A 22,672-nucleotide genomic window follows, 5' to 3' on the forward strand; every position below is an offset into this window, starting at 1 on the left:
AATTCAACACAAAAGATGAACATGACGGCACATGCTAGTGGATGAGTTGAATCAACTCCACAGCAACTACATCAATTTATCCACTAACCATTCAGAAACGTCTAAAAGTTGTAACTTCTTCCTGAGTCTCTCCATCAGTGTCGACTCCGGTTTGAACAATGTAAGGCTGAACACTTTCCTCATTTTGGCTGCGTGAGATTCTCCAGCTTTGTTGTTGTTGAGCTGTTAAAGCTCCGCCCTCTTCTGGAAAGGGGGGCGGGAGCAGCAGCTCATTTGCATTTAAAGGGACACACACAAAAACGGCGTGTTTTTGCTCACACCCAAATATTTGACAAGCTATAATAAATGATCTGTGGGGGATTTTGAGCAGAAACTTCACAGACACATTCTGGAGACACCAGAGACTTTATTACATCTTGTGAAAGGGGCGTTATGGGTCACTTTTAAACACTTTTTTGGCCTACATTCTACTCTAGAAAAGATTCTATATAGAAGCTTTCATAATGAATATTTTAGAGGTGCCATCATGGGATCATTTAATGGATTTTTTTTTGTTGGTGAATTAATTTTGTTTTAATTAATTTTAAATTTTAATTAAAATTTCTCCTTTATATAGAACCTTTCTCGCATAAAGGGTCTTTAAAAATTTTTTTAAGAGTTTTTCAAAGAGTGCACGTGACTCATGCACTAAATTTCAAGTCGACTTCTGTTCACTTTGTGTGAGAAACAGACCAAAGTTTAACTTATTGTTCCCTGAAAATCTGGCATGACATCTGTGGTTCTCGTTCACTTTCATTGTACAGAAAAAGAAAAAAAAAATCTGTTCATCAAAGCTGCATTTATTTGATAAAAAATACAGTAAAAACAGTGAAATATTTTTACAATGTAAATCAGCTGGTTTCTATGTGAATAAATAATAAAGTGTAATTTATTTCTGTGATCCAAAGCTGAATTTTCAGCATCATTACTCCAGTCTTCAGTGTCACATGATCCTTCATTCTGATATGATGATTTGCTGCTCAAAAAACTTTTATGATTATTATCAATGTTGAAAACAGTCACATTTGATCAATTATTTCATATTTTCTGAATAAAAGAATTAATTTCTTTCGACCCCAAATTTTTGTATAAATGTTTACAGTCTAAGTATTTACAGTATGTGTTTTCTGACTCTTATATTGAAATGTAAGGAGCAAGAATGTGGCTTTCACATTGTGAGAGCGAACAGCGATATATTTTCTCTGTGAATGTTTTACATTGTGTGCTTGAGTATGTGTGTGTGTGTGTGTGAGAGAGAGAGTTACTTGAAGGAGTGTTTGTGATTGAGTGAGTCTGTAAACTAGCCCTGGGGATTGAGGTTGTAAAGGTTAACTATGAGCCCGGCTTTATTACAGCACAACATCTGTCTAACCCTCTGTAAGTCGCTACTTCACAAGATCATATAGACCCTCCGCAAAACAAGGTTTGGTGTAGAAACAATCTGTATGGTTTGATGAAAGCTTCAGTTATGTCCAACTACACAAACTTTCTACACACATGGCCACGAGTACATAATAGCTTTGTGTTAACTTGGTTTTAAATTACACTCTGAGTGCCTGTTAATCTAACCCTAATTATAGATACAATAGTCATGGATGCTAATTTACACAAGCAGCAATTACTCTTCCCCGTCGCCACAAGCGTCAGAGGGTCCTGCTGCATAAGATAAACCAGCTTGAGCTTCACCCCAAGTTCTGTGATGTTTCTCATTTTATGCATTTATAGAGAAAAAATGCATCAACCGATATTAGATATTTAATTGTGTGTGCTCATTTCTCCTATTGTTATATATCAATTGTCTGTGATGACATCTAGCGCTCATTTATACTGTACATTATGATGTCGTGATGCTTGAATTGACTTGCAGAAAAAGAGTATTTTATTTCAATACCATTTATCTTTGAAAGAAATTAATACTTTTATTAGCTGTTTTAACCCAGTGAATTGGGTAGTTTTAACCCAATGAATTGGGTTGTTTTAACCCAATGAATTGGGTTGTTTTAACCCAGCAAATTGGGTTGTTTTAACCCATCGAATTTGTTGTTTTAACCCAGCAAATTGGTTGTTTTAACTCAGCGAATTGATTGTTTTAACCCAGCAAATTGGGTTGTTTTAACCCAGCGAATTTGGTTGTTTTAACCCAGTGGTTGGGTTGTTTTAACCCAATGAATTGGGTTGTTTTAACCCAGCAAATTGGTTGTTTTAACCCAGCGAATTGGGTTGTTTTAACCCAGCGAATTGGGTTGTTTTAACCCAGTGAATTGGGTTGTTTTAACCCAGTGGTTGGGTTGTTTTAACCCAGTGAATTGGGTTGTTTTAACCCAGTGGTTGGGTTGTTTTAACCCAATGAATTGGGTTGTTTTAACCCAGCGAATTGATTGTTTTAACCCAGCGAATTGGTTGTTTTAACCCAGCGAATTTGTTGTTTTAACCCAGCGAATTGATTATTTTAACCCAGTGAATTGGTTGTTTTAACCCAGTTGTTGGGTTGTTTTAACCCAATGAATTGGGTTGTTTTAACCCAGCGAATTGGTTGTTTTAACCCAGCGAGTTGGTTGTTTTAACCCAGTGGTTGGGTTGTTTTAACCCAATGAATTGGGTTGTTTTAACCCAGCAAATTGGTTGTTTTAACCCAGCGAATTGGGTTGTTTTAACCCAGCGGATTGGGTTGTTTTAACCCAGTGGTTGGGTTGTTTTAACCCAATGAATTGGGTTGTTTTAACCCAGCGAATTGATTGTTTTAACCCAGCAAATTGGGTTGTTTTAACCCAGCGAATTGGGTTGTTTTAACCCAGTGAATTGGGTTGTTTTAACCCAGTGGTTGGGTTGTTTTAACCCAGTGAATTGGGTTGTTTTAACCCAGTGGTTGGGTTGTTTTAACCCAATGAATTGGGTTGTTTTAACCCAGCGAATTAATTGTTTTAACCCAGCAAATTGGGTTGTTTTAACCCAGTGAATTGGGCTGTTTTAACCCAGTGAATTGGGCTGTTTTAACCCAGTGGTTGGGTTGTTTTAACCCAATGAATTGGGTTGTTTTAACCCAGCAAATTGGTTGTTTTAACCCAGCGAATTGGGTTGTTTTAACCCAGCGGATTGGGTTGTTTTAACCCAGTGGTTGGGTTGTTTTAACCCAGTGAATTGGGTTGTTTTAACCCAGTGGTTGGGTTGTTTTAACCCAATGAATTGGGTTGTTTTAACCCAGCGAATTAATTGTTTTAACCCAGCAAATTGGGTTGTTTTAACCCAGTGAATTGGGCTGTTTTAACCCAGTGAATTGGGCTGTTTTAACCCAGTGGTTGGGTTGTTTTAACCCAATGAATTGGGTTGTTTTAACCCAGCAAATTGGTTGTTTTAACCCAGCGAATTGGGTTGTTTTAACCCAATGAATTGGGTTGTTTTAACCCAGTGGTTGGGTTGTTTTAACCCAGTGAATTGGGTTGTTTTAACCCAGTGGTTGGGTTGTTTTAACCCAATGAATTGGGTTGTTTTAACCCATCGAATTTGTTGTTTTAACCCAGCAAATTGGTTGTTTTAACTCAGCGAATTGATTGTTTTAACCCAGCAAATTGGGTTGTTTTAACCCAGCGAATTTGGTTGTTTTAACCCAGTGGTTGGGTTGTTTTAACCCAATGAATTGGGTTGTTTTAACCCAGCGAATTGGGTTGTTTTAACCCAGCAAATTGGGTTGTTTTAACCCAGCGAATTGGGTTGTTTTAACCCAGTGAATTGGGTTGTTTTAACCCAGTGGTTGGGTTGTTTTAACCCAGTGAATTGGGTTGTTTTAACCCAGTGGTTGGGTTGTTTTAACCCAATGAATTGGGTTGTTTTAACCCAGCGAATTGATTGTTTTAACCCAGCGAATTGGTTGTTTTAACCCAGCGAATTTGTTGTTTTAACCCAGCGAATTGATTATTTTAACCCAGTGAATTGGTTGTTTTAACCCAGTTGTTGGGTTGTTTTAACCCAATGAATTGGGTTGTTTTAACCCAGCGAATTGGTTGTTTTAACCCAGCGAGTTGGTTGTTTTAACCCAGTGGTTGGGTTGTTTTAACCCAATGAATTGGGTTGTTTTAACCCAGCAAATTGGTTGTTTTAACCCAGCGAATTGGGTTGTTTTAACCCAGCGGATTGGGTTGTTTTAACCCAGTGGTTGGGTTGTTTTAACCCAATGAATTGGGTTGTTTTAACCCAGCGAATTGATTGTTTTAACCCAGCAAATTGGGTTGTTTTAACCCAGCGAATTGGGTTGTTTTAACCCAGTGAATTGGGTTGTTTTAACCCAGTGGTTGGGTTGTTTTAACCCAGTGAATTGGGTTGTTTTAACCCAGTGGTTGGGTTGTTTTAACCCAATGAATTGGGTTGTTTTAACCCAGCGAATTAATTGTTTTAACCCAGCAAATTGGGTTGTTTTAACCCAGTGAATTGGGCTGTTTTAACCCAGTGAATTGGGCTGTTTTAACCCAGTGGTTGGGTTGTTTTAACCCAATGAATTGGGTTGTTTTAACCCAGCAAATTGGTTGTTTTAACCCAGCGAATTGGGTTGTTTTAACCCAGCGGATTGGGTTGTTTTAACCCAGTGGTTGGGTTGTTTTAACCCAGTGAATTGGGTTGTTTTAACCCAGTGGTTGGGTTGTTTTAACCCAATGAATTGGGTTGTTTTAACCCAGCGAATTAATTGTTTTAACCCAGCAAATTGGGTTGTTTTAACCCAGTGAATTGGGCTGTTTTAACCCAGTGAATTGGGCTGTTTTAACCCAGTGGTTGGGTTGTTTTAACCCAATGAATTGGGTTGTTTTAACCCAGCAAATTGGTTGTTTTAACCCAGCGAATTGGGTTGTTTTAACCCAGCGGATTGGGTTGTTTTAACCCAGTGGTTGGGTTGTTTTAACCCAGTGAATTGGGTTGTTTTAACCCAGTGGTTGGGTTGTTTTAACCCAATGAATTGGGTTGTTTTAACCCAGCGAATTAATTGTTTTAACCCAGCAAATTGGGTTGTTTTAACCCAGTGAATTGGGCTGTTTTAACCCAGTGAATTGGGCTGTTTTAACCCAGTGAATTGGGCTGTTTTAACCCAGTGAATTGGGCTGTTTTAACCTGGCATTTTTAACAGTGTAGAATGATTTCTGAAAGATTGACTGGAGTAATGATGCTAAAAATTCAGTTTTGATCACAGAATAAATTACATTTTCGTATATATCCACATAAAAAAAAACTATTTTAAATAATATATATATATATATATATATATATATATATATATATATGTGTGTGTGTGTGTGTGTGTGTGTGTGTGTGTGTGTGTGTGTGTACTGTATATATATTCTATACATGCATCATGTTTTTGTAAATGCTTTGCAGAGAAAAAAATATTTTGAAAAGAAGTTTCTCTAAATATGCATTGTCCTTCAAGACACTTCAGTATACAATTCATCATGTACAATATTATCTGTTGCATCAAACACAGAATTCATTTGTCCACTATGGTTTATATTGTAGTTCAAACAGCTTGCTTTAGCAGTAACAGAGCTCTGAACTCTCATAAACTCTCATAAAGCATGCTGGACAGAAGCAGGGCTGATCGTGCGTCTGCAGCAGTGGGCTGGCGTCAGTCGTTATCACTGACCTCAGCGTTCATCATGTGACCTGACCTGTAATTCACAGACCCCGAAACGTTTACAGTCCTGTGTCAACTAGCAGTTAGGGAGAGATTCTGCTCTGTTGGGTGATTTTCCTCAGCGCTCAGAGGGGTGATTTAGTGGCTCTGTAAGCAGGTCGGGTGTTATGGGTAAAGTCACCTCCACAGCTTGAGTGAACTTTTATCAATCTGGGAAGGAGCGTTTCCTTTTCTGAAGGACTTAAATGGAATCAGGCATATTTAATTTGATGAAATCAGAATCATCTAAAAGAAACATTTAACACTAGGAATATTTCTTATAATTAGATTTTATTGTTATTATCATCATTATCTAAATAAAGTTTAGATACATTTTTGATGATTCATACATTTGCTGCATTTTTTTGCAAGCACAACTTTGAATAGAAAAACAAAATAAAAGTCTAACATTTTGACCTCTTCAATGTGTGCGTCTCTAACATCACTCGGTTCACGTCGCCCCGTTCACCTTCTCACATCGCTGCACTTTGCAAATAAACACAATCAATCTGGAAGTCAAGCGGTAAACTTCGCCGGCTTTAAACACCCTGGTGATATCGATATAGACGTGACTGCTCTCGGGTCAGATTTTTGAGCGCTGATATGGCTGACCTTGACTCATTTGGCATGACCCTCCGCTGGTGGGCAGCTGTGAGACGTAAGCCAATCCCCAGGTGCAGCGGAGCGGCTTCGACTCCATCGCACTCCCATGTGTGAGAGTATCTTTGAGACAAAGTGCAGGTGACAGTCTTCACAGGGTTTGCCTTGAATTATTTATATTTAGTTCAAAATAGGTTCATTTTCATCATTATGTTTGATTTTATTTGTCATTACCAACACTCATTACACTCTAAAGGCTGTTCACAAAGAGGATGAAAACATTCTAGTCCACTCCACAACTAGCCATGGGGGGAATTGGGGGTCAGTGACCCCAGCGATGACACAACGTGCCCTAATTGTACAGTAAAAAAACTTAATTCTGTGGAATTCAGCCATTCACGTATTATATAACCAAACGTCTTCAACAGCATTTAGCTCACAGGAACACTGATCTGTATAATGGTAACTTTAAATAACACATCTTCAGAAATATAAATCAGACATTAGTCAGAGAGTGTGTAAGGCTGGGCATGGCTCACGTTCCCCTGGACATGGACTTGAGACTAGTGCTGGATTTTCTCATTCACTTGCCTGCTGCTGCCACAACGCAAGCTTGTTTCCACCACTGAATAAAAAAATAAAAAGGTAATTGTGTCACATTTCTGACTTTTTTTCTCAGAATTGGGTGATATTAACTCAGAAGTGAGTGATATATAGTCGTTATTGTGGGATAAAGTCACAATTATGAGAAAAAAATAATCAGAATTGCTTGATATACAGTCATAATTGTGTGTTTTAAAGTCTATATTGTGAGAAACTCACAATTCTGTGGAAAAAAGTCAGAATTGTGTGATATACAGTCACAATCGCGTGTTTTAAAGTCAGAATTGCATTATGTATGGTCGCAATTGCATGTTTTAAAGTCACAATTTTACAATTATGAGAAAAAAAAGTCAGAATTATGTGATATACAGTTGTAATTGCATGTTTTAAACATTTACATTTACATTTAGTCATTTAGCAGATGCTTTTATCCAAAGCGACTTACAAATGAGAATAGTAGAATCAATCAAATCAACATGAGAACAACAGTATGTAAGTGCTGTGTGAAGTCACAGTTATGTCAGTAAAGTGCTCGTAGCAAGGAATTAAAAAAAATATATTTTTTAGGTAAGATAGAAATCAAGGTAAAAGGTTTAAAGTCAATATTGTGAGATAATTTCACAATTCTGGGGAAAAAAGTCAGAAATGCATGATATACAGTCGTAATTGCATGTTTAAAAGTCAGAATTGCTTGATATACAGTTGTAATTGTGTATTTTAACGTCAATATTATGAAATAAACTTGCAATTCTGGGGAAAAAAGTCAGAATTGCGTGATATACAGTTGTAATTGTGTATTTTAACGTCAATATTATGAAATAAACTTGCAATTCTGGGGAAAAAAGACAGAATTGCTTGATATACAGTTGTAATTGTGTATTTTAACGTCAATATTATGAAATAAACTTGCAATTCTGGGGAAAAAAGTCAGAATTGCGTGATATACAGTCGCAATTGCATGTTTTAAATTCAGAATTGTGAGATAAACTTGCAATTCTGGGGTAAAAATTCAGAATTGCATGATATACAGTCGCAATCACATGTTTTAAAGTCAGAATCAAGTGATATACAGTCACAGCTGCTTGTTTTAAAGTCAATATTGTGAGATAATTTCGCAATTCTGGGGAAAAAAGTCAGAATTATGTGATATACAGTCGCAAATGCGTGTTTAAAAGACAGAATTGCTTGATATACAGTTGTAGTTGTGTATATTAAAGTCAATATTATGAGATAAACTTGCAATTCTGGGGAAAAAATCAGAATTTTGATATACAGTTGCAATGGCGTTTTAAAGACAAAATTTTGAAATAAATTTGCAATTATGAGGAAAAAAAGTCAGAATTGCATGATATAAAGTCGCAATTGCATGTTTTAAATTCAGAATTGTGAGATTAACTCCCAATTTTGGGGTAAAAATTCAGAATTGCATGATAAACAGTCGCAATCACATGTTTTAAAGTCAATATTGTGAGATAATTTCGCAATTCTGGGGAAAAAAGTTAGAATTGCGTGATATACAGTAGCAATTGCATGTTTTAAATTCAGAATTGTGAGATAAACTTGCAATTCTTGGGAAAAAAAGTCAGAATTGAATGATATACAATCGCAATCACATGTTTTAAAGTCAGAATCGAGTGATATTCAGTCGCAATAGCTTTTTTTAAAGTCAACATTTTTATAAACTCGCAATTATGAGGGGAAAAAAAAATGCATTTCATTGCGGAAACAAGTTTCCATATGCTTCTGATTGCTTTTAAAGGGAAAAGCTGTCCATAACTGCTGGTCTAGGATCAGTTTTCTCCATAATAAAAGGAAAGAATATTGGTGAAACTCTGGTGTTTGTAAATCCTCTCATTATAACAGGCAATTCTGTGCTTTGGTATTTTTTAATATAAAACTTTTGGACTATTTCAGTTAGGCTAAATACGGGATGTCATTGTTTTGCTGAATGTCTGTTTCTCAGATTTTTAAAAAGTGTGCCCCCCTTTGAAAACGAAATGCCCCTCGTTATATATATTCTGGCGATAGATAAAAATATAGAAGCTTTTGTGATTCTTTAAAATTGAGTCAAGAAGTGACTGTTTTAAATGACTCAAGCCAATTGAACATGATTATTTCTTCATCTGTTGTCTTTGGGTAGGCACGTTTATTTATGAATGGAAGTGGGAAATAACTATACACCCACTAAAGCCCTTTACTGCTTCCTCTGATGTTCTTTACACAGAGTTTCTGTTTGTGTAATCTTGATTCTCCTTCCTTTTTATTCCCGCTAGTTTAGGGCATGACACAAGCGAAATCCCCTCAGAGAGGCAGAGCGAAGGATCTCTGGGCTAATGTTTCTCCAGCCCACCAGAAGAGCTTCCACACCCTTGTGAAGGTGACTTAACTCGCTCTCAAAGCTCTGGCCAACATCATCTCAGAGTCCAAACCTCTGTAGCCTCTTAAACTGGATCACAGTCAAACGTTTTATCCGTCGAGAGCTTAATGGAAGACACAGACCCAGATAGGGAAGCTTAATGTCGTAGTTCAAATGTCTCGGCAAAACTACTGATCGAATTGTGCCTTCAGTGTGATCCTTTGTATTCCTTCCAATCAATTCCATCAAGGTTTGGCTGTTTATTGTAAAGAGACACTTGCTTCAGGATAACTTGCTTCAGAGTCGTCTGCTACGTACTGAAGTGATCAAAACAAAGACATCGGCTTCATAATCACTGCGATGTTAATTCTACATGACAAGTTGCTGGTGGCTAAAGCGGTAACAGGTTGAATTTTCTCTACGGATTTCATTTTTTATGTTGGCAAGTGAAGAAATAGACTCTTTCATTTGGTTTCTTGTTTTGCATATTTTTATATCTATATCACAATGACTTCATATCTCAACCCCTATATGTTCATTTAGTCACTGGAGCACTCCAAACTTTAAAATTACAACCAATTCGGCCACAACTAAACAAACGTGCTTTGCCTTGCCAAGTGATTCGTTCGGCTTGTAGTTTGACTCTTGGTTACAGAACAACACTCTTTGGTTTGAACCGTACAAAACAATGCAAACTTGTCAGGATGACTAAAGCAGATGTAAATATGATAAAACTGTTAATTGAAACTGCAGCATGGTGACAATCAGGTCCTTGAACTGCAATTGAATCGGACGTGGGGTCTGAGAAGTCATGTTAAAATTCGACTCCCTGTTGGTCTGTTCTCTTCAGTGGATTCACAAGGGATCATTCATGATGTAATAAGTGGAGCAAAACGACCAGCTGGAATCGTGGAAAAGATGGAGTGGGCGACTCTGTTGTCACTGTCGATTTGCTCAAGTGTCGTGCAGACAGAGATTTTCCGTCACACATCAGGGTGTATGGATTTCACTTGGTGACGGATCCAGATGCACCTTGTTAGTTGAACAAGACCGAAACTACAGTTCTGAACCGTTTTAAAATCCTGACAGATAACTGTAACGTTATGATGGTGTTGTATATAAATGTAGCTCATATTGTAATAATCGTCCACCGTAGGCGAGTTAAATAAACTCAAGTGCAGGTTATTTAAAATTTAAAAGCAAACAGAACCAAAAGTGTTGCATAAAACAAAGACAAGATAAAATGAAGGCTATATATATACACAAAGACTAATGACTAACAAGATAAACCTTATGCTGCGTTCACGCCATCTCGTATTTACCGGAATCTTGAAATGAAAACATGTTATATTCAGAGCTGTTCACGTCCTTTGATCCCTGGACTGGGAATTATGCGTTTCCATGACACCACTATCAACGCCTAAATGAATCTACAGCGGTCAGGTGGTACATGTGGGAGCTTTCAGAAAACTCCCAGCCTACAAGCTGTAATTACGAGCTCTACGAGGACGTGAACGCTTTTTACAAGCTAGAATCTTGTAACTACAGGAATAACGAGGCCGCGTGAACGCACTTTAAGATAGAACTAAGAAACACCTGACAGGAACAAACCAAAGGAATCACATGACTGTGACAGTTCAAAATAGAAGACGTGAAATCTTGAACAAAACCTAAAAAGACATGACATATTTACATAGACATGCATGGGGATAGTTACTTTAAAAGTAACGTGTTACAATATTGCATTTCTTCCTAAAAAATAACTAATTGTGTTACTTAGTTACTTTTTGTGGATAGTAATGTGTTACATTACTTTTATGTTACTTTTACTGTGACGGTTATCAAAAAAAAAAAAGACCTCAACATATACACAAACACACACACACACACATATATATATACTGTAACAAAGGTTAGTAGATGTGGGAAGAAGGAGGCGGGAACCGGCGAACATTCAACAAAACTTTAATATAAAATAAACAAACAAAACGAAAGTAATGCCGGCAGACCCTCGCGGACGTCTGCCGGCCACACAAACATAATAAAACATAAAATAAAGTCCAGGCCTGGTCCTCTCTCGTCCTTCACTGATGTCGCTCCTCCTTTTATGCCTCCGGAGCTCCTCCGTGAGAGACTCGAGGCCGGCACGCCTCGCAGGTGACGCTCATTATCACTCGCGTCACCGGCCTCGCGCCGTTCCCTCACGGCTCTCGCCCGCCCTGCTCGTCACATACCCCCAACGCCCCTCGCAGGCCGGGGGGTACCTCCGAGACTGCGCTTTACTCCCCCCCGGGGCTCGTCACATATACATATACACACACAGTGTTGGGGAAAGTTACTTTAAAAGTAATGCATTTCGATATTGCGTTACTCCCTAAAAAGTAACTAATTGTGTTACTTAGTTACTTTTTATGGAAAGTAATGTGTTACATTACTTTTACGGTGACAGTTATCAAATTAAAAGACGTGAAAATATACACACACACACACACACAGTGTTGGCAAAAGTTACTTTAAAAGTAATGCATTTCAATATTGCGTTACTCCCTAAAAAGTAAGTAATTGTGTTACTTGGTTACTTTTTATGGAAAGTAATGTGTTACATTACTTTTACGGTGACAGTTATCAAATTAAAAGACATGAAAATACACACACACACACACACACACACACACACACACACACACACACACACACACACAGTGTTGGCGAAAGTTACTTTAAAAGTAATGCATTTCAATATTGCGTTACTCCCTAAAAAGTAACTAATTGTGTTACTTAGTTACTTTTTATGGAAAGTAATGTGTTACATTACTTTTACGGTGACAGTTATCAAATTAAAAGACGTGAAAATATACACACACACACACACACACACAGTGTTGGCAAAAGTTACTTTAAAAGTAATGCATTTCAATATTGCGTTACTCCCTAAAAAGTAACTAATTGTGTTACTTGGTTACTTTTTATGGAAAGTAATGTGTTACATTACTTTTACGGTGACAGTTATCAAATTAAAAGACATGAAAATATACACACACACACACACACACACACACAGTGTTGGCGAAAGTTACTTTAAAAGTAATGCATTTCAATATTGCGTTACTCCCTAAAAAGTAAGTAATTGTGTTACTTAGTTACTTTTTATGGAAAGTAATGTGTTACATTACTTTTACCGTGACAGTTATCAAATTAAAAGACATGAAAATAAACACACACACACACACACACACACACACACAGTGTTGGCGAAAGTTACTTTAAAAGTAATGCATTTCAATATTGCGTTACTCCCTAAAAAGTAACTAATTGTGTTACTTGGTTACTTTTTATGGAAAGTAATGTGTTACATTACTTTTACAGTGACAGTTATCAAATCAAAAGACATGAAAATACACACACAGTGTTGGGGAAAGTTACTTTAATATGTTACAATATTGTGTTACTCCCTAAAAATAACTAATTGACAGTTACTTTTTATGGAAAGGAATGTGTTACATTACGTTTATGTTACTTTTACTGTGACAGTTATCAAAATAAAAGACATGAAAATATATATATAGATATATATATAGGCAACAGAAAGTTTTATTAAGCCCTATGTTTAGAAATGTTTTCTTTAAATGATTACAACCAATTAGAAAGGTCGAGAAAGTACCAAAGAACAGTCCAGTATGGTGTGGGACTCACTATCAAGCACCATTTAAAGGTGGGACGTCCTGTTCTGACACATATGGTCACAGGAGCACATGGTGTGAGGAGAAGGCAAGATTATTTGCTTTAGTAATCTTCTTTAAAATGACATGAACTGTACATAGAAAAATATGTGTGTGTGTAAAGGTGTAGAGAAGACTTTTGTCAGGTTTTATGAAGTTTTTGATGTTCAGAAATTCAGTTTTTCTCTTTGTTGCCTCAGGGCAACGTTGTGCGATAAGAGGTACATTTTGAGGATGTTTCGGACAAAACCTCGCATTGGCCATAATGTGTTATAAGAAGGGAAGAGGAAGGTTCCTGGGTGGCAGGAACACCCAAAGTGATGTGCAAAAATTATAACACCACAGTTTCACAGCAGAGAAGAACTGCTTTTTGAAGTTTCATACGCAGTGAAATCTTATTACATTATATGGCATGACACACTACATGATACAAACCGATGCATGTATCAACTTCAATAAATCAATGTCTTTCAAGTGTTTTTCACTTTTTACTTAATGATTTCTTGACATAAAAAAATGTGACTTTGATGATAATTTTCTCTATGATTCTGCACAGGGGTGCAACAATGGTACAGAAATGTTCCCATATGTTCCCAAAATGTTCCCAAATTAACCAAAAAAATATTTTCTTTTCATTTGCCATAAACATGTGTGCAGTAGAGGATTAAAAGTAATGCATTTTTCAATATTGCGTTACTCCCTAAAAAGTAACTAATTGTGTTACTTATTTACTTTATACGGAAAGTAATGTGTTACATTACTTTTATGGTGACAGTTATCAAAATAAAAGACGTGTATATATATATATAGACACACACACAGTGTTGCAGAAAGTTACTTTAAAAGTATGCATTACTTACTTAATGCATTACGATATTGTTTTACTCCCTAAAAAGTAACTAATTACATAGTTACTTTTTATGTGACAGTTATCAAAATAAAAGACATAAACACATGAACAAAACCGAAACAGACATATACATGCACTGTATGTATACACACACACAGTGTTGGGGAAAGTTACTTTATAAGTAATACGTTACAATATTGCATTACACCCTAAAAAGTAACTAATCATGTTAGTTAGTTGATTTATGGAATGTAATGTGTTACATTATTTTTACATTACTTTTTCTCACCTGGGCTGAGTTTGCTTGTTTGTTTTTTAATATCAACTAAAAAAGTTAAATTTTTTGCAAAAGTAAAGGTCCTTTCACACCAAAACACACACACAAAAAAATTATTCTTATTACTCTTATTTTAGCAATAAAAACACAAATGTGTTGTTTATCTAAAGTCATTTTTGCTTGTTAGTATGGTTAAATTGGACCGTTAAAGGTCAGCAGCAAAGACATTGCTCAATACAAGTATATTTGTGTTATTTATCATTTAATTATTGTGTAATATTCAGAGTTTTTCAGGAAAACTGAACTCTCTTCAGGTTTGGAAACTGATGATAAGTGATGCACATAGATATTATAATGACCTCAGTGTCATCTCTCGAGGTTTAACCAACAGAAGTATCGTTGTGTTTGTAAAGCCTGTTCTGATCTTGTCATCTCTCCAGCTAGAAGATTACAATGAAAGCCTTCACGATAAACCCCAGCATCTCCTGTAGCTGCAGATATCTGCATCTCTTCCTCTCTGAACAAATGACCTACATCTGCTTCCACCTACCTTTAAGACCAGCTCTTCAGGACTCTGTTCGAGTTCGTTTAAAACCGAGTAGCTCCAGGTCATCGTGAAGAGACTTAGATAAGAGATTCCTTTAAAACGATGCCAACATGGAAATGTCCTTTCTTTAAAGAGTTACTGTGTGGCTTTTTTAAAGGAAGTCATAACGGTGATGGGTTTGATTACCCCCGTGTCCTTGTGCAGAATGGTGTCTCCTTTCGTTTTATTGGCCTCTTAAAAAGTATGGGTGTTAAAGTGTCTTTAGGACTGTTGGAGTTGTCAAGTTAAGGGTGTTTTACCTCTGAATGGATTTTACAGCCACTGGAGTGTCGATTATGTCAGGCTTAAGAGGTCAGGTTGACATCTGAGCTTGATTCTTTAGTTTTGTCCTTTAGTGTTATGCATTTGGGGATATTATCTTTTATGCAGTGTATAATATAGCTATTTGTGAATATAAAAGTGGAGTTGCCTGTTTTCAAACATGGTCTTTTTGCTTGTCACCACAGATTGAGAACTACGTTAAAGACAATATGAAGACAGAGATGGTGCAGTTACAACAGAGTGCCGTCCACAACCACACGGCGGCCATGTTAGAGATGGGCACCAGTCTTCTCTCCCAAACAGCCGAGCAGACGCGCAAGCTGACCGATGTCGAGACACAGGTATCCTCCCAAAATCCATTTCATGCTCCATTAAGTGAACAATCTTTTTTTTCCCTATGCATCCCTTTAATACGGCTCTTGACAAGCCAAGGAAAACACTAGAGCCACATTAGACATGCAGTCTCTTTTAATGTATCATGCTAATGTTTTTATTGCTAAATCTCTTTATGACTTGTGCACTTCAATGAGACACAGAGGGATACAATAAAGTTGTGTTTTGCTGATTTGTCAAATAAGAGTTTGACTTGAGAGAATAACTGTTCATAAGTGCTACCGTATGGTGCTGCGGTATAGCGGTCCTGTTTACGACTTCTCATGAGGTGCCGCAGTTAGTATTAACTTACTTAATGGTTTTAACGTCTGTGTTTTTGCGGAAGGATTACTGTATTTGTATTGGATTGTCATTGTTTTTAGGTTTTAAATCAGACGTCACGGTTGGAAATTCAGCTGCTGGAGAATTCACTATCAACCAACAAGCTGGAGAAACAACTTATGATACAGATCAATGAAATCAACAAGATCCATGACAAGAATGGGTAAAAACCTCAAACACTCACCTCACACTCCATTAGCTATACAACATGAAATACAAACCCGATTCCAAAAAAGTTGGGACACTGTACAAATTGTAACAGAATGCAATAATGTGGAAATTTCAAATGTCAATATTTTATTCAGAATACAACATAGATGACATATCAATTGTTTAAACTGAGAAATACAAGGTCTTCCCTGAAAGAGATGACGTCTGGATGGGAGCATATGTTGTTCTAGAAGTTGGATATACCTTTCAGCATTGATGGTGCCTTTCCAGATGTGTAAGCTGCCCGTGCCACATGCACTCATGCAACCCCATACCATCAGAGATGCAGGCTTCTGAACTGAGCGCTGATAACAACTTGGGTTGTCCTTGTCCTCTTTAGTCCGGATGACATGGCGTCCCAGTTTTCCAAAAAGAACTTCAAATTTTGATTCGTCTGACCACAGAACAGTTTTCCACTTTGCCACAGTCCATTTTAAATGAGGCTTGGCCCAGAGAAAACGCCTGCGCTTCTGGATCATGTTTAGATATGGCTTCTTTTTTGACCTATAGAGTTTTAGCCGGCAACGGCGAATGGCACGGTGGATTGTGTTCACCGACAATGTTTTCTGGAAGTATTCCTGAGCCCATGTTGTGATTTCCATTACAGTAGCATTCCTGTATGTGATGCAGTGTCGTCTAAGGGCCCGAAGACCCTTATGCACAGAGATTGTTCCAGATTCTCTGAATCTTTGGATGATATTATGCACTGTAGATGATGATAACTTCAAACTCTTTGCAATTTTTCTCTGAGAAACTCCTTTCTGATATTGCTCCACTATTTTTCAATGCAGCATTGGGAGAATTGGTGATCCTCTGTCCATCTTGATTTCTGAGAGACACTGCCACTCTGAGAGGCTCTTTTTATACCTAATCATGTTGCCAATTGACCTAATAAGTTGCTAATTTGTCCTTCAGCTGTTCCTTGTATGTACATTTAACTTTTCCGGCCTCTTATTGCTACCTGTCCCAACTTTTTTGGAATGTGTAGCTCTCATGAAATCCAAAATAGCCAATATTTGGCATGACATTTCAAAATGTCTCACTTTCAACATTTAATATGTTATCTATATTCTATTGTGAATAAAATATAAGTTTATGAGATTTGTAAATTATTGCATTCCTTTTTTAATCACAATTTGTACAGTGTCCCAACTTTTTTGGAATAGGGTTTGTACATATGTGTGCATATACAGTATATGGCATTTAAAATATGTCATTTATATGTAATATCATATAATATGACTTATAATATGTGATTTTGTTTGTTATAACTGTGTTATCACAATATATACATACACTTGCCTGCATATATAGGCAACCTCAGAATAATATATCATATATATATAATATATATATATATAATATATATATATATATATATATATATATATATATATATATATATATATATATATATATATATATATATATATATATATGATATATTATTCTGAGGTGGAAAAAAGCTTCTATAAATGGCTTTTTAATGCAATAATTTCAAATATAATTTAATTAGCCAGAAAAAAAGCTGACAGGAAAAAGCAAACACTGACTACAACATAATCAGTTTTTAATATTTCATTGGTTCTCTCTTGTTTTTGCATGTGTTCATAATTTCTTTGTATGACAGCCTGGCTAAATATTATGTTGCACAATTTGTCCTATTTTATTGCGTTATCACAAATAAAACAAGCACAACTATGCAATATGCTTAAAAATCTTTTAATAATATTTGAATAAAGGGTGAAGATGTCAGTTTTCCTCACTTTTGGCCACTACTGTACTTCAAATGTTCTTATGAAACAATAATGTTTCTTTATTGCAATTGTTTTAGTCATAAAGAGCAAATAAATGCACTTAGATAATGCAGGTATATATATCATATTGGATGATTTCTATGTATGCATCCAGGTAAATAAAATGGTCCAAGAATCCCTGACTTCATCAAGGCTTGATTTGATGATATTTACTGTATTTTTCAGTATTCAAAGGCAGAAGAAATGGAGAGCGCTTTGTTGCAGCTGTAATAAATACTGATATGAACGTAGTCTAACTCCATAATTTACACACCACACAAACAAACACAGTTCATCTTATAGCTTTAGGGATCAGTGAAAGTCTAAAACCGATCCAGGCCTTAAATCTTGGAAACCTGATGCATGATGCACTGGATTCTCTCGCTTATTACAATTAAATTCAATCCACATAAATAACTTAAAAGAATGTATTCGTTTTAGATTGAAATAGGAGAAAGTTATAACATCAATCTATATTATAGGATGAGTAATTACATCATCACTGGTAAGGAAAATGCTAGACATACACATATGCTTTTTTAGTTTATTATCTATTTTTTAAATAGAGGGATATGAATGTGTGTGTGTGTTCAACAACAGCTGGACTCAAAGCAGAGCGATGGGATTTAAAGCCCTGGATTTGACAGTAACGAACATATCCTTTCAGACCGATCAGTACACAGAAAATTGGATCGTGCTCCAAAAGCTTTGCATTGCAAAATTCATCTTCACAGAGAATAAAGTTGAGCGGCGGGTCACGGGACGTCACTCATGTCTTGGCGTGTTCCACTGCGCTGCACCGTATGGGACCGAGCTAAAGCCTGAGAGCTTGCGCTGTGAAGAACTGAAAATCATTTTGTGTAATGATCTGTATTGTGGTTCTGGCATAAGAATCTGTGTTTCCTAAAAATTACAGGCGAGTGAGATTTGAACATCTGTATTGGCAGATTAAACAGCAGCACAGTGAGACGACTTAACCAGGGTCACTACTGAGGCCTGAAATGTTTGTTTTGTGCCTCAGACTTTTGTTTCTAGTGTGCATTGTTGAGAAGTAACTAATTAATAGTAGCAACATAACAAATTAACTAAATTTTATTAGTAGCATAGTAGTAGTAAAAAGTGATTCACCTATTGGAGTCCCAGTGGAGCATTTTATAGTGTAATATTTTTTTTTTTAATGCTGCTATTCATTAATGTGAACTATGAATTATAAATCAGGGTATTTATTAATTCTATTAGTTTCATTAAATAAATGTATCAGTTTAAATGTAATACTGGCACACACACACACGTATATATATATATATGCTACTTTGTGTAAACAACATCTACCGCTATTTTCATTTAGAGTAAACAGCATCTATCACTATTTGTACTTAGTGTAAACTAGGGCTGTCAAACAATTAATCGCGATTAATCACATGCAAAATACAAGTTTGAGTTTGCATAATACATGTGTGATTACTGTGTGTAATTAATATGTATATATAAATACACACAAATTAATATACAGTACAGTCCAAAAGTTTGGAACCACTAAGATTTTTAATGTTTTTAAAAGAAGTTTCGTCTGCTCACCAAGGCTACATTTATTTAATTAAAAAACAGTAATATTGTGAAATATTATTACAATTTAAAATAACTGTGTACTATTTGAATATATTTCACAAAGTAATTTATTCCTGTGATCAAAGCTGAATTTTCAGCATCATTACTCCAATCTTCAGTGTCACATGATCCTTCAGAAATCATTCTAATATGATGATCTGCTGCTCAAGAAACATTTAATGTGTACAATTGTACAAAATATTTGTGTACAATATTTTTTTTCAGGATTCCTTGATGAATAGAAAGTTCAAAAGAACAGCATTTATCTGAAATACAAAGCTTCTGTAGCATTATACACTACCGTTCAAAAGTTTGGGGTCAGGAAGAATTTTTATTTTTATTTTTTTGAAAAGAAATTAAAGAAATGAATACTTTTATTCAGCAAGGATGCATTAAATCAATCAAAAGTGGCAGTAAAGACATTTATAATGTTACAAAAGATTAGATTTCAGATAAACACTGTTCTTTTGAACTTTCTATTCATCAAATAATCCTGAAAACAAATATTGTACACAAATATTTTGTTCAATTTTACACATTAAATGTTTCTTGAGCAGGAAATCAGCATATTAGAATGATTTCTGAAGGATCATGTGACACTGAAGACTGGAGTAATGATGCTGAAAATTCAGCTTTGATCACAGAAATAAATTACTTTGTGAAATATATTCAAATAGAAAACAGTTATTTTAAATTGTAATAATATTTCACAATATTACTGTTTTTTACTGTATTTTTAACTAAATAAATGTAGCCTTGGTGAGCAGATGAAACTTCTTTTAAAAACATTAAAAATCTTAGTGGTTCCAAACTTTTGGACTGTACTGTATTGTGTGTAATTAATATGTATATATAAATACACACAAATTAATGTATATATTTAAGAGAAATGTTATTTATGTACACATTTTTTATTAGTGTATAATATATTTTTATTAGTGTATAATATAAATTATATAAAAATATAAATAAATACATATACTTGTATATATTTATCAAATATATACGTGAATGTGTTTGTAATTACATATGCATAATAATTACACAAACTCAAACCTTTATTTTGTATGCGATTTATCACGATTAATCGTTTGACAGCCCTAGTGTAAACAGAATCTATTGCTAACTGCACTAGCCGCTGCCTAATTTAAGAGCCATTTATGGATGCCTTTTTCCTCCTCAAAGTGTGTGTTTGTGTATATATACTGTGGCCACCACAGTCTAAAAATGACTTTACTTTCCCATAGTAATCCCCATAGTTTAATGGCTTTATAGTAGTTACAATAATTGCAGTAACAATGTTATTTTGGCTGTATTTATGGTATCATGGCATACATTTTATTACAACACTGGTGTGCAGGTTTCTGGAGGTGAAGATGCAGGAGATGGAGGACAGGCACCGGGAGGAGCTGGAGGCCGTGCGGGAGGAGAAGGTCAGTCTGCAGGCGCTGGTCAGCAGGCAGAGCGCAGTGATCCGGGAGCTGGAGGCTCAGCTGACCCGAGCCAGCGGGAACAGCAGCGCCCTGCAGAGACAACAGCAGGACCTGATGGACACCGTACGCAACCTCCTCAGCCTCTGTGCCAAGGATGGAGGCACAGCATGTAAGCACACATCGCTCGCTGATTTATTCATGGAGAGAAAGTCCTAGCTGTGGACCTGCATGTGGCCCAGGAACCAGGTGCATGTTACTATTACAGAAATACATTTTACTCATTAATTCATTGTTAGGGCAGGATTATATTTGGTGCTAAGTTTATTTGGTCAAGATGTGGCCCTGGGTTCATAAATTCATAAATATTTGTTTGTTTGTTTGTTTGCTAGGTCAGGATTTGGTCTTGGGTTCATATGAATTCATATTTAAATTCATCATTAAATACACCTTTGTTTGTTTGTTTGTTTGTTTGTTTGATCAGGATTTGGTCTTGGGCTCATATGAAATAATGAATAAATAAATCCATAATTACATACTCATTTTAGTTAGTCAGGATTTGGCCTGGTGTTTGTTTGTTTGTTTGTTTGTTTGTTTGTTTGTTTGTTTGTTTGTTTGTTTGTTTGTTTGTTTGTTTGTTTGTTAGCATTTGGTCTTGGGTTCATATGGATTCATTTTTAAATTATTAAATTTAAATCATTATATACGCATTTATTTATTTTTTTGGTCAGGATTTGGCTGGGGTTCAGAAATGTGTTTGTTTGTTTGTTTGTTTGTTTGTTTGTTTGTTTGTTTGTTTGTTTGTTTGTTTGTTTGTTTGTTTGTTTGTTTGGTCAGGATTTGGCCTGCAGTTTGTTTGTTTGTTTGGTCAGGATTTGGCCTGGGGTTTGTTTGTTTGTTTGTTTGTTTGTTTGTTTGTTTGTTTGTTTGTTTGTTTGTTTGTTTGTTTGTTTGGTCAGGATTTGGTCTTGGGCTCATATGAAATAATGTATAAATCCATAATTACATACTCATTTTAGTTAGTCAGGATTTGGCCTGGTGTTTGTTTGTTTGTTTGTTTGTTTGTTTGTTTGTTTGTTTGTTTGTTTGTTTGTTTGTTTGTTTGTTTGTTTGTTTGTTTGGTCAGGATTTGGCCTTGGGCTCATATGAAATCATATATAAATTCATAGTTACATATTTATTTAGTCAGGATTTGGCCTGGGGTTCATATGTTTGTTTGTTTGTTTGTTAGCATTTGGTCTTGGGTTCATATTGATTCATTTTTAAATTATTAAATTTAAATCATTACATACGCCTTTATTTATTTTTTTGGTCAGGATTTGGCTGGGGTTCAGAAATGTGTTTATATTTGTTTGTTTTTTTGTTTTTGTTTGTTTGTTTGTTTGTTTGTTTGTTTGTTTGTTTGGACAGGATTTGGCACCAGATTCAAATGAAGTCATATGTAAATTAATTAATAAATGAAATCATTTATAAATTCATAATTACACTAATTTTAGTTAGTCAGGATTTGGCCTGCAGTTTGTTTGTTTGTTTGTTTGTTTGTTTGTGCGCATTTGTTCTTGGGTTCATATGGATTCATATTTAAATTGTTTAATTTAAATCATTAAATATGCCTTTATTTATTTGTTTGGTCAGGATTTGGCCTGGGGTTTGTTTGTTTGTTTGTTTGTTGGTTTGGTCAGGATTTGGGCTCATATGAAATCATATATAAATCCATAGTTACATATTTATTTAGTTAGTCAGGATTTGGCCTGGGGTTCATACGTTCATAGGTTTGATTGATTGATTGATTGATTGATTGATTGATTGATTGATTGATTGATTGATTGATTGATTGATTGATTGATTGATTGATTGATTAATTGATCGATCGATCGATCGATCGATCGATCAGGATTTGGTCTTGGGCTCATATGAAATAATATATAGGATTTGGCCTGGGGTTTATA

The 22,672-nt window shown here is 35.6% G+C and overlaps 1 protein-coding gene across 2 annotated transcripts in view; it reads left to right on the forward strand.

Moving 5' to 3' along the window:
* The window catches only part of angpt1 (angiopoietin 1), an 84,656-nt gene that overhangs the window by 19,660 nt on the left and 42,324 nt on the right, over positions 1-22,672 (forward strand). Inside the window, exons 1-4 of one of the 2 annotated variants that reach the window (XM_067411664.1) lie at positions 8,759-9,272; positions 15,151-15,306; positions 15,721-15,842; positions 20,654-20,895. In XM_067411664.1, the coding sequence (XP_067267765.1) occupies positions 9,177-9,272; positions 15,151-15,306; positions 15,721-15,842; positions 20,654-20,895 (616 nt within the window). In that variant the 5' untranslated portion in view covers positions 8,759-9,176. Of the gene's footprint in view, positions 1-8,758; positions 9,273-15,150; positions 15,307-15,720; positions 15,843-20,653; positions 20,896-22,672 lie in introns of those variants that run through there. The other variant, XM_067411662.1, reaches the window with a different exon arrangement.

Source organism: Chanodichthys erythropterus, chromosome 15, assembly GCF_024489055.1.
Source record: "Chanodichthys erythropterus isolate Z2021 chromosome 15, ASM2448905v1, whole genome shotgun sequence".
NCBI classification, from domain to species: Eukaryota; Metazoa; Chordata; class Actinopteri; order Cypriniformes; family Xenocyprididae; genus Chanodichthys; species Chanodichthys erythropterus.